The sequence below is a fragment of the Anopheles funestus genome, chromosome 2RL (genome assembly GCF_943734845.2).
Source record: "Anopheles funestus chromosome 2RL, idAnoFuneDA-416_04, whole genome shotgun sequence".
Lineage (NCBI taxonomy): Eukaryota > Metazoa > Arthropoda > Insecta > Diptera > Culicidae > Anopheles > Anopheles funestus.
In genome coordinates, this window is record NC_064598.1 from 52,082,013 (window position 1) to 52,096,811 (window position 14,799).

The window sequence follows — 14,799 nt, forward strand, 5'->3', positions numbered from 1 at the left end:
AAACGCAATTTTATATTCTTGATAGCGTAGCACGTACATTCAATAGTATTTTCAGCCTTATCTTGGTACTTTTGCTGTTGCACCATGCCTTGCAAAAGGAGTAGTAATTAAGCTGTGAACCTTCCTGCTGTCAATCGTACCTAATTACCGGAATCATGAACAACAGTCAAGGCTCGGATCAGGTGATAATTTTGGATTTGGGATATTTACTCACTTGCTGATGTCATGCAATAATATATGCTCGGTGACCTCTATTTCGTAGGATTCTGCACGGAAGGCTAGCCCGTTCGATAATCTGAGCAGGGAAGATCTGGTGAAGAAATGTAAAGGTCTGCTGGGTATTGCACAAAAGGCCAAACAAGCGAAAGATGGTAAAACAAAATATAATTACTTTACGCTGTGTTGTGCTTTGCAGGTCAGTTTTAATCAATATTTTCCATTGTAGAGTGTCAAGAGGAGAACCGGCGTCTCAAAGAGCAGCTGGACCATTTTGAAACTCAGAAAAATGCTGACAAGGAATGCATCAAAGCGATGCAAGAAGTTGCCGATTCCTACATGGATCAAAAGTTGCAGGCAACAATGAAAGTGGATGAATTAGAAAAGCAACTTGCAAAGCTAAATGTTCAGCTTACCAACGAAAAAAACAAAGCTGAAGCATTGCAAACGGAGGTGGAGCAGCTGAAAGATAAGCTGGAGCGTTTTAACGAACTTCAAGAAGAAAACTCAAATCTCGAAAAGGAACGGATAGCTCTAGAGCAAGAGTTGATAAAGGTGAAAGGCAGCCAAAAAGTGCTGGGCGATTCAACCACAACACCAAGGGAAGAAAAATTGATTCGAAAGCTAAAGCTTTACAAAGCGAAAGTGCAAGAAATCAACGCAAAGCTGCTACTGCTGAAGTCGGACCGTAAGATTTTACTCAAAACTGTGAAGGAGTATGCTGAACAGGTGCCAAAGTGGCAAAAAGATTTGGTGAACGCATCGAATGTTTTGTTTGAAAAGATACGTGTGCTCGAGCTACAAAAAAGTGATCTGCATGAGGAGATTGGACGTCACGAAGTACTACAAAAAGAACTGCAGGAGGGAAATGCAAATCTAGAGCAAAAAATATCAGATCTAACACGACAATTGGGAAATTGTACGGTTTCTGACAGTGATCATACGGACAGCAATGGTGCTACGGATGGTAAAGCACGTGAAGAACTGCGAGCAGAAATAGATCGTTTGAATTCTATAATTGCATCGATAGAAGACGGCAAGCGTGAAGAATTGTCAGCATATGAACGTAAATTGCAAACCGATTACGACGAGAAGGAAAGTCTTCGCAAAGTCCTTGAAACATCCAATCAGACTGTTCACGATTTGCAAGCAAAGCTTCAGTCGCAAGAAGACATTTTAAGAGAAAGTAAGGAATCGCAACAGCGAATCAGTGCACAACTAGATCAGCACGTAAAAGAAGCTAACATGTTGGACGAACAAGCCAAGCAAGTGCGAGAAGAACTGCAAAACCAAATAGAACAAGTAGAACATTACAAGAAGATACAGGAATCTTTGCAAGCTAATGTTTCCTGTTTACAAAATCAATTAGAGGAATCGGATAAGGAGAAAAATCGTCTTCGTGAAAATTTGTCTCTGATGTCTGTGGAAAGTGATGGCAAATCGGAAGCAATCCAAGTGCAATTAAATGATACAACACAAAAAATGCTTAACATGGAGACGGAAAATGCAAATCTGACAAAACAAATAGCATCACTGGAAGCTGATTTACAGAACCAATCCTCGAGGATGGTGGAGGAAAACCAGCAGATTGTGCAAAAATTAGTAGTGGAAAATCAAAATCTAGAAGCGCAATTAGCTCAACTGGCAGAAAAACTCCAGAAAAGTGTCGTGAAGTCGAAGCAAGCCGTGGATCGTTGCGAGCTCTTGGAACGGGAGTCCGAATCTAGAAAGTTGGAATTGGAAGAGCTTAGTTCCGAAAAGAATCGCTTGCAAGACGAAGTAAACCAAGCTCGTATAGAGAACGAAGCCATAAGTAAACAGTTGTCGTGCGATCTGAAGGAGAAAAATGATAAAATCGTTGAATTGGAACGTGAGAAGGAAAGTACCGAGCATACATTAGAAGAATTGAAGACCAAACTTGTACAGCAAGATGAACAGAAAATTAATGAATCGCAAGTTGGACAACAGCTAGAAGAACGTATTGCAACACTAAGTGGTAATTGTGATCGGTTAAAAACAGAGAACGGCGAATTGCTTTCAGAGCTGAAGGAGATTAACGAAATGCTAAAAGATAGAGGGGAAGTGATTAATTTGCAGCTTTCAAAAATTGCCGAACTACAAGACAAGCTGTCCCGCACCGAAACAGTCGAGGTAGAGCCGTTGAAGTTACAAATCGAGCAACTGCAAAAGCTGCTAACCGAAAAGGAGACAGAGCTTGAGCGGCAACGTGACGAACTGGCGACTGCAATGAACCGGTCGAACATTAGTTTTGATGCGCAGAGCGACGTAATGTCGACTTCCACAATTTCGCGCGTAGAAGACGTCGCACGACTGCGAGAGATCGATGAAAGTTTCGAAGAGAAATACATCAAATTACGCTCGTTGGCGGTGAAACTAAAAAAGAAGGTGTCGGAACAGACGGTACTACTGCAGAAATACGAAAAAGAATCTTCTACCGCGATGGCTGGTGCTGATACTTCGCTGCAAACAGTTACCAAGAATTTACAAACACTGCAAACAGAAAATGATCGATTGCATGATCAACTCGATAGCACCACACAAGAAATGGTTAAATTGCGCGAAGAATTGGAACAAAAGTCGATCGAATTGTCAACATTAGAGCAGGTGCAGAAAGATGTGGAAGGCGCCAGTAAAGATCGAAGTACACTAGAAACAGCTATAAGAGAATATCAAACGCAAATTCAAAATCTAAAGCGTGAAAAAGAAGCATTTCAACTGGCAAAGAAAGAAATTGATGCTGAAAATCAACGTTTAAAAACAAGCCTCAAAACAAAGGAAAAAGAACTAACCGATACCATGGAACAACAGAAGGAACTGAAATCCGAACTGGAACGATCGAAACTGGCAGTTAAGAAAGCGAATTTGTTAACACTTGAGATGGAAGCGTACGAGCGCTCACTGGCCGAGCTTAATAGTAAGCTGGAATCGAAGAAAACGCTAGTGAAAGAGTTGGAAGAAACGATCAATGCACAGGAAAATTCGATGAAAAGCCTTAAACAGCAGCTAACCATCCTGGAGGAAAGTTTAGAATCACAGCAAAAACATTCCCGTGAGCTAAAGCAAGAAGTGGACATCCAGCAGGGAAAGCTGCGCCAAAGCGAACATCAACGTATGGAGCTCACCGGGCAGCTGGAAGAACTGCGGGACGAGCAGGATCGTTTGAAGCAGAAGGTAGAAAATAATCGCATTGAGTTAGAACAGGTTGCGGCGGACAAGCAGAAGACTTGTGGCTCATTGGAAATGGAAAAGAATGCGTTGCTTAAACAAAACGTAACCATAGAAAATGAGCTAAGTGAATTGCGCAAAGAAATGAACGGAAAACAGCAAGAATTGGACGACATTCGAACTGAGTTTGCTAGTTACAAAATTCGCGCTCAGTCCGTGTTGCGACAGAACCAAAACAAGGACAGCAGCCGGGAGAAGGAGCTGGAGGAAGAATTAAATCAATTGCGAAGATCGCTCGATGCTGTAGAAAACAAACAGCAAGGACTATTAAAACAAACAACTGATTTATCAAAAAGTAATGAGGAGTTCAAACACGAAAGAGACCGCACGCAGAACCGCTGCAAGGAGCTGCTGGGTTTGCTTGAGGAAAGCCGGCTACACAATGAATTATTGATGGAAGAATCGCGCAAAGTAAATTCGGAGCACCAGGAAGCACTGAAAACTCAACGCATTCAGCATGAAACACTCGTTCAGTGTTACAAAAAGCAGCTCGAAGAACTGCAGGAAACCCATACCCGGGAAATGGAACAGGTGCAGAAAACCGCACGTCACCGATCAGAGGTATCAGCGGACAGTTTTACAGGCGCAGAAGGTAGAAGCAATTTTGTAAACAATAACAATCTTTCAATGATACCGGGAAGTAGCGCGAACCGTGCAGCATTTACCGATGAGCAACGCATTAACCTACTGCTAATGGAAAGGGAAGATGGCGAAGGTTCGGAGAGTACTAGCTTGGCAACTGGAAATGTTGGCACATTTAGACGCAAGCTGTCTTCGGCTTCTACGACGGCACGAGGACGCAACAGTCGCGATGTTATGCCATTGGATGAATTGTTAAACACTTCGTTCGAAGATGCGGCCTCTATCTTACAGGCAGACGGTGAGAGTGACCAGCAGTTTGCCAGGGATTCATCGCCAACGATTGAGCTGCAGCATACGAAGGAACAACTCAGCAAGCAGGAAAGTAGAGTGCGACATTTGACCGCAGTGTTAGCGGAAGCGGAACAAGATCTTGCCAAGTTAACGGAGCTGAATGAGCTGCTGAAGGAGGAGGTCCGTCGGCAGCAACGATCCATTGAACGGGAGGCCCATGTACACAATTCGGAGTATTTGAAAAATGTGATATTTAAGGTAAATATCTAAACAGGAGATCATCCCTTACCTGCATAATTTTTCATCATTTGTTTTACTTTCTATGAATAGTTTGTAACGTTAAATAATGGAGACGAGCGGTCAAGGTTGGTGCCCGTTTTAAACACGATACTTAAGCTTAGTCCTGAGGAAACACAAAAATTGCAGAACGTTGCCAAAGGTATGAATCAGTAACGAGCAAATACACCATGATACATATATGATGCTGTCTTTAATAACACATTTGTTCTCTTTCGGCAGGTTCTGATCCTAGTGCCCGCGGTTGGACGGGCTTACTGTGGAGTTAGTAGTACGTCAAATATGCCTTTATCTATTTCATTCCTGGTTTAAGCGGTAAAGTTTTACGCCTAGCTTCTAACGTTTTTCCCGTACACAAGTTAGATAGTTCCTACGCAGTGCATACGTCACTGCCAATCGATTGGAATATTTTTCCATCGGTCTTCCCGTCCGGATTTAGCAAATTAAAAAAGTATCCTTTACAATTATATTCATACATACATTCTTAATCTGCTATTGTGCACCGATCAATACTAACGAATAAACCGAACAGGTTGTTTTTATAGTTTTCAACGGGTTTGAGTAATATGGTAACGTTAATTGTAATATTGTTTTCGTTTGATAGTCCTGAAAGTTCGGTGAAAGAAGCTTGTGACCTTGATATAGGAAAAAAACACTTACTATATTTGTATAATACTGTATATTACACTATGTTAAATCTCAATTGCAAATAGATGTTGCACAGTGGCAGTGGAGCTGCAGAATTCCTTAAAAATGCAATAAACCTAATCGTAAACGATATATAAACTAGAAAAAACAACAGATGCGCTCATCTCCGTCTGTTACTTTAACGGAAAGAAGCAATTTCAGTGTGCGTTCATGCTAGACGCACATTCATTTCCACTACGGGATGGCAAAACGGCAGAACCCTGCGGACCAGTGAACGGTTCTGTCTCGTGAATGAAAATGCTCAGCAGCAAAATTGGCAAGTGCGAAAACGAGATTCATCCATTTCCTTTTACACACGGGGGATTGATGCTGAGCGTGGACTGAGTGGCCGTGCGGCGCAGTTCAGGTGGTGAGCAAAACATGCGCGATTTTATCGGCCTCTTCACCGCCACGATGTTTATCCCATCGATGTGCGGAGAAGATGGGAATGCTAGAAGAAGATCCGCTCATTCGAATAATACATAGCACTTTATCTGTCTGGCTGATGCGCGTTGCTTGTGCTGTCTCGTTTCTATGCAAAGCGTTGGGGCGCTAAAAGAAGACAGTGGTCACCGGTTTCCAAACCAAGGGAAATTGCACGGGATCGAACTGCGTGCAAATGAACTCCGTTTTCTCGACCGAAGCAAGGTTTAATTAATGTAAATTTTAAAGTAATTCTCAGTAAAATTTTATCGTGTTAAAAATTTAAATGTTAAGGATAAATTAAGGTAAAATTCGGGTGTATCCCGTGACGTATGTAAGTAAATATCATTATGATTCAGCAACGTTTAGTAAACGAATTGTTATTAACCACTAGGTACATATAATTGTTTACAATTTTAATTTTAAAATGAAAATATACTCAAGTGTTGTTTAAATGCATTTAGTACAGATGCAGTTGTAGAATGCAGAGCTAGCAAATTCCAAAACACACGCTGTCTGATCATTCAAACAGCAAAAATGGTTTTGAACGTACTTCGCCCTAATGTGCGGCTCGGGAGCGAAGATGAATTCGCAGGATGAACGCTAATTTTACTCACCCGGTGGGGACCGTTCATTCGTCACGTTGGTCGCGCATGTTCTGAAAGTGAAGTGAAAATTCGGCCTTTCACTCCTTTGTGCTCGTGGTAAGTGGAACGTTTTTCTGTGTGCTCTTGCAAAATTGTGTGAAAATTTCTGGAAAATCATCCACTAAACGCATCGACCGATGGGGCCCTACCGGCAATTGGATTGTACTTTCAATGGTGAAATGAAAAACGCACAGTGCCATCGTAGTTTTCAGTATGCAAATTGTTGAAACCTTGTGAAAACGTGGTGTTGCGGTACATGTTGCAATACCGGCACGAGTTCTCCGACCTGGTGGTGTCGATGGCACTGTGCCATACTTCGGCCGGCAGCAGTTTAAGTGTAGCTGGATTTTCCAAAAATTTTCACATAACTTTTTAAAAGGAAATTAAGTGTGAAGGGCAGCTGCTAATTTCGTACCTGCTGCAGCATAAAAACTTTTTTTTCCTATTCGATCGAGAGAGAACTGATTTTCTGAGTAATTGCTACAGCTCGAGTGCACACCTAGCGATGGTGGATTTTTTGTCCGAGCAAACTTGGGAAATGAAATGCATGGCATACTGTGTGAAAACTAATTCTATCGTCGCATTTGACGTATTTAGTTCAGCCGTACATACCGATCGAGGAAACATCTAGACACCAGGAAATCCATTGCAAACCTTCTTCTGGCGTGCCGGGCAACGTGAAATGGTAGAAAAGGATAGCTAGGCGTTGTAGAGAAACCGACCCACAAGCACTGGCTGCGTGCGTACGTGCGAGCAGGAAAGCACTATCTAACCTTGCAAATTGCTCAGCGAAGAGGAAAACTTGTGAATACCTCGGCTGGAGCCCAGCAGCTCATTTCGCCGCTAGTATCGAAAGCGAACGTGCGCTGGTGCAGTTTCGTCCTTTTTCAAGTGTATCCAACTTGCTAGGAGAGTTTGCCTGTGTGTGTTTGCATCCGTGTGTGCAATTGACCTTAGCGATTGTGTACCGAAAAGACTACAATCTGTAAGTAATAGTTAAAATTTATAGCCAACCTATTAGTTGCAGATTTGCACAAAACCACGTAGCCAACGCCACGGCGGTCCCGCTAAAGACGATATTCGTTCTGCCGATGAAAAATCTTAGGTTAGGTTTTTGCAAACCGCTGCTACCTCGTGGCCGATGAGCAGAAAATGTGCTTTTCTATATTTATACCGACATGTCACGGCAACACGGGAGACAATGTCTCTTGGTACGCGAATTGCAATCGGTAGACAGAAGTGTGCGAAACGAAGCAAAGCGGTGGCCGGTTTCTCGTGCGAAGGGCGCATAGAATGACGGACGACGGTTTTAGCCGTCTTTCGTCAAACTATGAACGCACTGTGAAAAAGCAAGATGTCTACCGGTTTGAGCAGTATCTGCCGTCTGCTGCTGGGATAGGATGGTTTGAAGTTGAGGCTGGGGAAAATCAATGTCGTTGTGGAATCAACCCTTTTCCCCATCAATCCTTTCCCAGTTAGATAGGTGTAGATTTTAATTGCATCGAATTGGTATCGAATTTTGATAGATTTATTATTTTCTATCATTTTCGTGTTAGTTTTATTGATTGGAGATTTTACAAAGCAACCTTGGAGTGGGCTCGGGGATTTAGAAAACATGGCTGACTTGGATACATACCACACGGGGTAGGCTGAAAACCGCTCAATTTATAACATACCGTAGTTGAAGGTATGTAGGGACCGAAAATCAATAACCACCGGGTGGTAAAATCACATCACAGCTCTCTCTCACATCACCGGGATACAGTCTCTCAGGGATTTGAAAAAAAGCCGGCTAAATTCTGTCACTAATAATAGGATTGTAGAATGTTTAATAGTATAGGCGCACGATATTTATTAAGTAATTATCTTCACTATTTAATTTGGGAAAATTCCTGTACTTACTGTGGCTCTGCTTAACATCTCCAACATCCTCCTTTGAATAGCGCTCCACATAGATGGCGCTGGCTTCTGTTGAGAGTTCCTATTGGTTATCTCTCTATACAATTGTGCATTAATTATTGAAAACTTTTGTGTAGCGAAAAGATGAGACAGCGATACAATATTTCTGTAAAGTTTTAGTTTAGGATGCTTTATAGCATCATACCTAAAAAAGTTTACAATAACAGGAAACATTTTCCGTATAGAGTATTATTCCGGAGCCTTAAGAAAATTCATTCTCCCACACGTCAGGCCCGTGCGCATGAGCGTCTTCCAGAATGTGTTTCCGCTGTTTTGTCCATCGGTCACGACCTCCACCAACTCTTTTCCTGCTGGCTGGGTCAGGAGGAAAGTGGCATTCAAATCAATCCCGTGGCTTGCAGCACATTCCATCGTTCGATACCTTTGCTAAAAACATCCTTATCATATTGAAAACCCAACCATAAAATTGTACAGTCACGTTAAATTGTGCAGCACTGGGCGCCTCCATCGTGGGTAAGAGAAATTGACTCGTTAGGAAATATTCAGGGAAGGCAATGTTGAGTATCGATTTATATTACCTTACTGGAGATACAAGTGTGTGAGAGTGAGAGAGTGAGAAAGTTTTGTTTTTCCTACATTAAAAGCTGATTCTGCACACATTCATCTAACAAGGATGTGAGCTATACGTTTTATTTTACATCACTTTCAATCGTTCGGTTGTATTTCATCCTTATGCTTTCTGGTTCAGAGAACAAAGTTTCTAATCATGTTTATTATATTCGAATACACTCAGGTTGCATAAAAGCGTAGACCAGATGTAGTTGTTGCAGAAACCTTAAATGTAAAATTATTTCATTTCGATGATGGAGTTGCATACATATGCTAATACAAATCACTTCATTGAAGTGAAAGTAGAAAGTAGCAATAATATTGATAGTATTCAATATGGCTAATATTGATCAAAGTATACTGTTTTTAGACTCGTTCGCATGATATAAAAGCATCAGTTTCTTGGAGCTTGTCACATTGCATAGAACCGGTCACAACTGGTAACACTTCAGGGCTACCATCATTAAAGTGTGAGGTTAATAATCTTGAATTTGGCTGAAAACCCCATTCAACTGTAGTAAACAATCCAAGTTTACGCACAACAGCAGAATTTGGAAGATGATTAAACAAAAAAACGTCAATAGACCCATCTCAACGAGATAAGCGGCCAGCGTGGTTCGGAAAAAAGATAAGCTTTGCCAAATATAAGTATTTCTTTTAGACGTCCTAACACACAATGAAATGGATGATTCCGGCTAGTACTGAAGAAAAGTATGAATGTAATTTCTTTTTTTTATTCTACATCTTGAAGAGATGTTCGATTGATTAGTCAGATTTGTTTATGATCTTAACATTTCATTCGAGTTCTTGTTACTAACTGAACCATTTATTCACAATTTTATTATCTAATTTTTATTAGCTAACTGAAACATTTATTAATATATTATACTAACTGAACTGAACTGAACATCTATTAATTTATTTTTAATTTATATTATTATTTGATTATAATTTTTAATTCGATTCATTTTAATGATTCTGGTACGGCTTTATTTTAGGCCATATGATTTTTTACTATATATGAATGGCGGTTGTAATTTTTTTTATAAAAGTCTACAAAAATATAAATTTATTTTTGATCATCAGTCAATATTTGTTTAGAAAGATCATTACCTAAATAAAAAATTCATTTTTTCTATTCATTAAAATAATAATGGCGCTAAAATAGTTATCACTTTGTTGAAGATGTCCCCGATTGAACGCACACAGTGGAAAGCAATAACGCAACATCTTGTCTATCATTCGGCAGTTTCAAAGGCATCTTTTTTTAAACTCTCACTTCGTCAGATTTTTACGCATATGCTTGTGTTGAGATAGGGAGCAACCGCAAAACCGATGAATGCGTTTTTCGGACGGACCCATATCAAGAGACAGTCAGCGATGATCGCGATCAGTCTACAATTGGTCAGTCAAAGCGACGGTGCGACGTGTTATACCACAGTGGTGTTGTACTCTTTTGACTCTCTGCTGGATAGCTGAAATCCTCGTTGTAATTGCCATCCTGGAATGCTTGAAGGGATTCAGTGGCTACAGGGAAACCCATCAGCAATACGTTGTCGGTTCTAGTGTGTGTATGTGCACTAGTGTTTATTATTGATAACAAGACAAAAATGAGGATCTTTCACGTAATCCTCATGTCTTACATCTGTTGGATACTGATGGTCCAGTCCAAGCAAATAACTGCCCGGTTTAAGCACATCAAATGTGAACGAGAAGAAAAGGTTCGATTACAGAGGGGAAACAACAAGCATTGGGGACATAAGAAATAAAATATACATATTAAAAAATAGTTGTTTGTTTCGATAAATTTCGATAGTCGATAAATAATAAATTGTTTTTTTTGTGTTATTTCATCAATAAAATTGCAGATTTTCGGCAAATCGTACGAGTGAGCGAGCGTTTGAGAAGTGTCCCCCCACCGGCATCATCAAGACAAAGCACAAGAAATTGGATATCGCTAAAGAAATACCGAAGCGTTTAGAGAGTGCGAGAGAGATTAAGTTTTAGTTGGATTCTATCGTTTTGTTTTGAGCCACCAGGAACGAAAGCAGCAACAGGATGGGTAAGGAGAAGACTCATATTAACATCGTCGTCATCGGTCACGTCGACTCCGGCAAGTCGACCACTACCGGCCATCTGATCTACAAGTGCGGTGGTATCGACAAGCGTACGATCGAGAAGTTCGAGAAGGAAGCGCAGGAGATGGGCAAGGGCTCGTTCAAGTATGCCTGGGTGCTGGATAAGCTGAAGGCAGAGCGTGAGCGTGGTATCACGATCGATATCGCCCTGTGGAAGTTCGAAACGTCCAAGTATTACGTGACGATCATCGACGCTCCTGGCCATCGCGATTTCATCAAGAACATGATCACCGGTACGTCGCAGGCTGACTGTGCCGTGCTGATTGTTGCCGCCGGTACTGGCGAGTTCGAGGCCGGTATCTCCAAGAACGGTCAGACGCGCGAACACGCCCTGCTGGCGTTCACACTCGGCGTAAAGCAGCTGATCGTCGGCGTGAACAAGATGGACTCGACCGATCCGCCGTACCATGAGGCACGTTACGAGGAAATCAAGAAGGAGGTGTCTTCGTACATCAAGAAGATCGGTTACAATCCGGCTTCGGTTGCGTTCGTGCCGATCTCGGGCTGGCACGGGGACAACATGCTCGAACCGTCGGACAAGATGCCGTGGTTCAAGGGATGGGCCGTCGAGCGCAAGGAAGGCAAGGCTGAGGGCAAGACGCTCATCGAAGCCCTGGACAACATTCTGCCGCCGTCGCGCCCCACCGACAAGCCACTCCGTCTGCCGCTGCAGGACGTCTACAAAATCGGTGGTATCGGTACAGTACCGGTCGGTCGTGTTGAAACCGGCGTCCTGAAGCCAGGTAAGTTTCAAACATTCGATGCGCTGTTCGTGCTGCAGGGAATCTCAGTTCGCAACTTTTTAACGTTATGTTCCTGTTGCTTTCTCTATCTTCCAACAAGGTATGGTGGTTGTATTCGCCCCAGTCAACATCACCACTGAGGTAAAGTCGGTCGAAATGCACCACGAGGCACTGTCCGAAGCTCTGCCCGGCGACAACGTTGGCTTCAACGTTAAGAACGTGTCGGTGAAGGAGTTGCGCCGTGGTTATGTTGCCGGTGACTCCAAGGCTAGTCCGCCAAAGGGTGCTGCCGATTTCACTGCTCAGGTAAGAAAAACATTGGTTGAGTTATTGTTTTGTATGATATTCTACCAAGATATGGGTATACAACTAATACAAACAAATGGGCACTATGTCCATTTTCAATTAGAAACGTTAACACCAAAATTTGGGTGGGTGTCTAATTTTGGAAGCAATTTTTCTCTGTCTCGTGAAACGCAATTTGCCTATGTACAAACTGTTTCTGAACAGAAGAAAAAGAAAATCCAAAGTCCATTGACGCATACAGCGCACACATCGTGGACAGAAATATCGTTTAAAACCATGCTAGAGTGAACAAGCGGGTGTGAACGTTCGACGATCGTACGAGTTAGTCGCAACGTGGTCGTCCTTCAATGCTACCAACATATGCTTCCTGCAACGAATAAGCCTTCCCGGAGACAGAAGAAATGATTTCATAATGTCTTTATCATCTCCGCTTATCAATGTTTTGATATTGTCCTCGGTTCAGGTCATGCCTTGATTTGGCTTAAGTGAAGTCAAGATGGATGTAGCTAACACTGAATTGGCTACTTTTTGTCTGGGTTTCCTGGCGAATCTTTTGCAAAGCGCGTGGAGCTTACATTTTCTGCGTGATCCGGCCTAGGCGTTATGAAGAAGAATCTTTCGCACTTGCGTGACGTTTTAGTTACTGATAAGTTCTTCTTTTAAAAATTTGTTGGTGTTTAGTCGTATACTTTGACCGTTCATATTTCACGGTTATCTTCATTTGCACATGACGCGATTTATTTGTAGCTTCATTTAAAACTCCAATCAAACAAGGCGGCTTGATCGTCCTTCACGAACGCAAAAAAAAACAATCTAATCAACTCTAGAGATACGGATACGTTCGGCTTGTAATAAAGACAAAATGTTAAACTTCATCTTATCTCTCTCGCCTCCATCCCAGGTCATCGTGCTGAATCACCCGGGTCAGATTTGCAATGGCTACACGCCAGTGCTCGATTGCCACACCGCTCACATCGCGTGCAAGTTTGCGGAAATCAAGGAGAAGTGTGATCGCCGTTCCGGCAAGGTGACGGAGGAGAATCCGAAGTCGATCAAGTCCGGCGATGCGGCCATCGTCAACCTGGTGCCAAGCAAGCCGCTGTGCGTCGAAAGCTTCCAGGAGTTCCCGCCGCTCGGCCGTTTTGCCGTGCGTGACATGCGTCAGACGGTGGCGGTCGGCGTCATCAAGTCGGTCAACTTTAAGGAGGCGTCGGGTGGTAAAGTAACGAAGGCCGCCGAAAAGGCCCAGAAGAAGAAATAACTAGAGACACAGCAACATCCGTCACTAGTCGTAGAAGCAGAGGAATATGAGTATGAGCTAGCAGTACTAACAACAACAGCAGCAGCAGCAGCAGCAGCAGTAGCAGCGATAAGAAAGGATATCCAATTCTCTACGTTATTATTAGAAGATAATAATTATGATGATTATGAAGATGATGCTGATCGCGTACATGACGAAGAGGATGATGATGATGTGATGGTAACGGCGTGGCTGAAGAAAAATCATTCATTATTATTATTATTAAATAATAATCTAAGAATTAATATTAACGATAAACTACCACTTAACCATGCTTATACTGATAAAACTTATAATTGTAATAATTTAAAACAACACTCATCTTTGTCAACCTTTGGAAACAGTGCCGTCAGCCATTTGTCGCGCGAATTCGGCAATTCGGTTCCAACCGTTGCCACGCGCACACCAAAAGGCATTGGCGAAGGCGCAGCGGACAGAGCACCATCTGCAATGAGCGTGAAAAGCTCCGGCTTTAGCTCTTCCCTCAAACCATCACCCGCACTGTCACTATTTTCATCGGTAACAAATTTATTTTACCACCATCGTAAAGCATTTCGGAGGAAAAATGGCAACGGCTGGAACACGGTCGCAGTAACAACAGGGCTGCAGCAGCAGCCCGTTGACGGGACCGTTTGCAGAAGCTGGCATGCCGGCTCAAACCGCACCATCATGGAAGATGCCGCCGTTGCCGCCTCGCTTCAGCTCGACACCATCGCAACCGTCTACGTCCCTGTGCACAGCATCATCTTCGTTGTCGTTGCGCTTGCAATTAGCAACATGATCGCCACCGCTACTGTAGTGTTAGTACAGTTTCGAACCAATCAATTGGCTTCGTTACGATCATGATGATATTTTGAAAAGGCAAGGCGTAATTAGCATTACCATCAGAAATGAATAACCGACAAGCGGTTTAGATTCCACCATCAATACATGAATCGATACCTGAGCATAACAAAATGGAGCAAAACACAGGAAAACAAAAACAAAAAGACAAAAGTATGCAAACATTTTAACCAAAAAGCAGAAGCGGAAACAAACTAAACGCTCCGTCGTAGGGCTGCAACACTGGAAGCAATTTTAATTTGTGCAATGGACGTTTTTTTTAGTAAAGGCTTTCGTCGTTGGTCGTGATAACATCGAAGGAGACGCAGTAGAGAACAAGCCAAAAAAGACTCACCAACGAATGGAGATTATGCAGGCATCATGAAATATGAGCGAAAATGAACAAGAAAAGACCATTTACGATCCTAAAACTGTGTTTCTTTTGTTTTGTTATTTTATGTTTTTGATACATTCGGCATTTTGTGTGCGAGCATGTGTGTATGTGTGGGTGGGAAGGGAATTGGTTTTTGTTTTTTTCTTCATGATTTTTCATCTCTTGTTTCGCACTGTTT

The 14,799-nt window shown here is 42.3% G+C and overlaps 2 protein-coding genes across 3 annotated transcripts; both read left to right on the forward strand.

Moving 5' to 3' along the window:
* The first annotated feature begins 16 nt into the window (after positions 1-16).
* LOC125762760 (GRIP and coiled-coil domain-containing protein 2) lies at positions 17-5,188 on the forward strand. The gene is made up of 5 exons (XM_049425237.1): positions 17-182; positions 263-371; positions 446-4,593; positions 4,666-4,774; positions 4,855-5,188. The coding sequence occupies exons 1-5, from the start codon at positions 156-158 to the stop codon at positions 4,899-4,901; spliced, it is 4,440 nt and encodes a 1,479-aa protein (XP_049281194.1). The 5' UTR covers positions 17-155; the 3' UTR covers positions 4,902-5,188.
* A 1,168-nt stretch (positions 5,189-6,356) lies between these two features.
* On the forward strand, positions 6,357-14,658 carry LOC125762767 (elongation factor 1-alpha 2). Of its 2 annotated transcripts, none has more exons than XM_049425249.1 (4): positions 6,357-6,446; positions 10,787-11,799; positions 11,900-12,105; positions 13,007-14,658. In XM_049425249.1, exons 2-4 carry the CDS (start codon positions 10,977-10,979, stop codon positions 13,364-13,366), a joined length of 1,389 nt encoding a protein of 462 aa, XP_049281206.1. In that variant the 5' UTR covers positions 6,357-6,446; positions 10,787-10,976; the 3' UTR covers positions 13,367-14,658. The 2 variants fall into 2 exon arrangements, with proteins under 2 accessions (XP_049281206.1, XP_049281205.1); XM_049425248.1 differs by lacking the exon at positions 6,357-6,446 and adding an exon at positions 7,215-7,374.
* Positions 14,659-14,799: the final 141 nt, after the last annotated feature.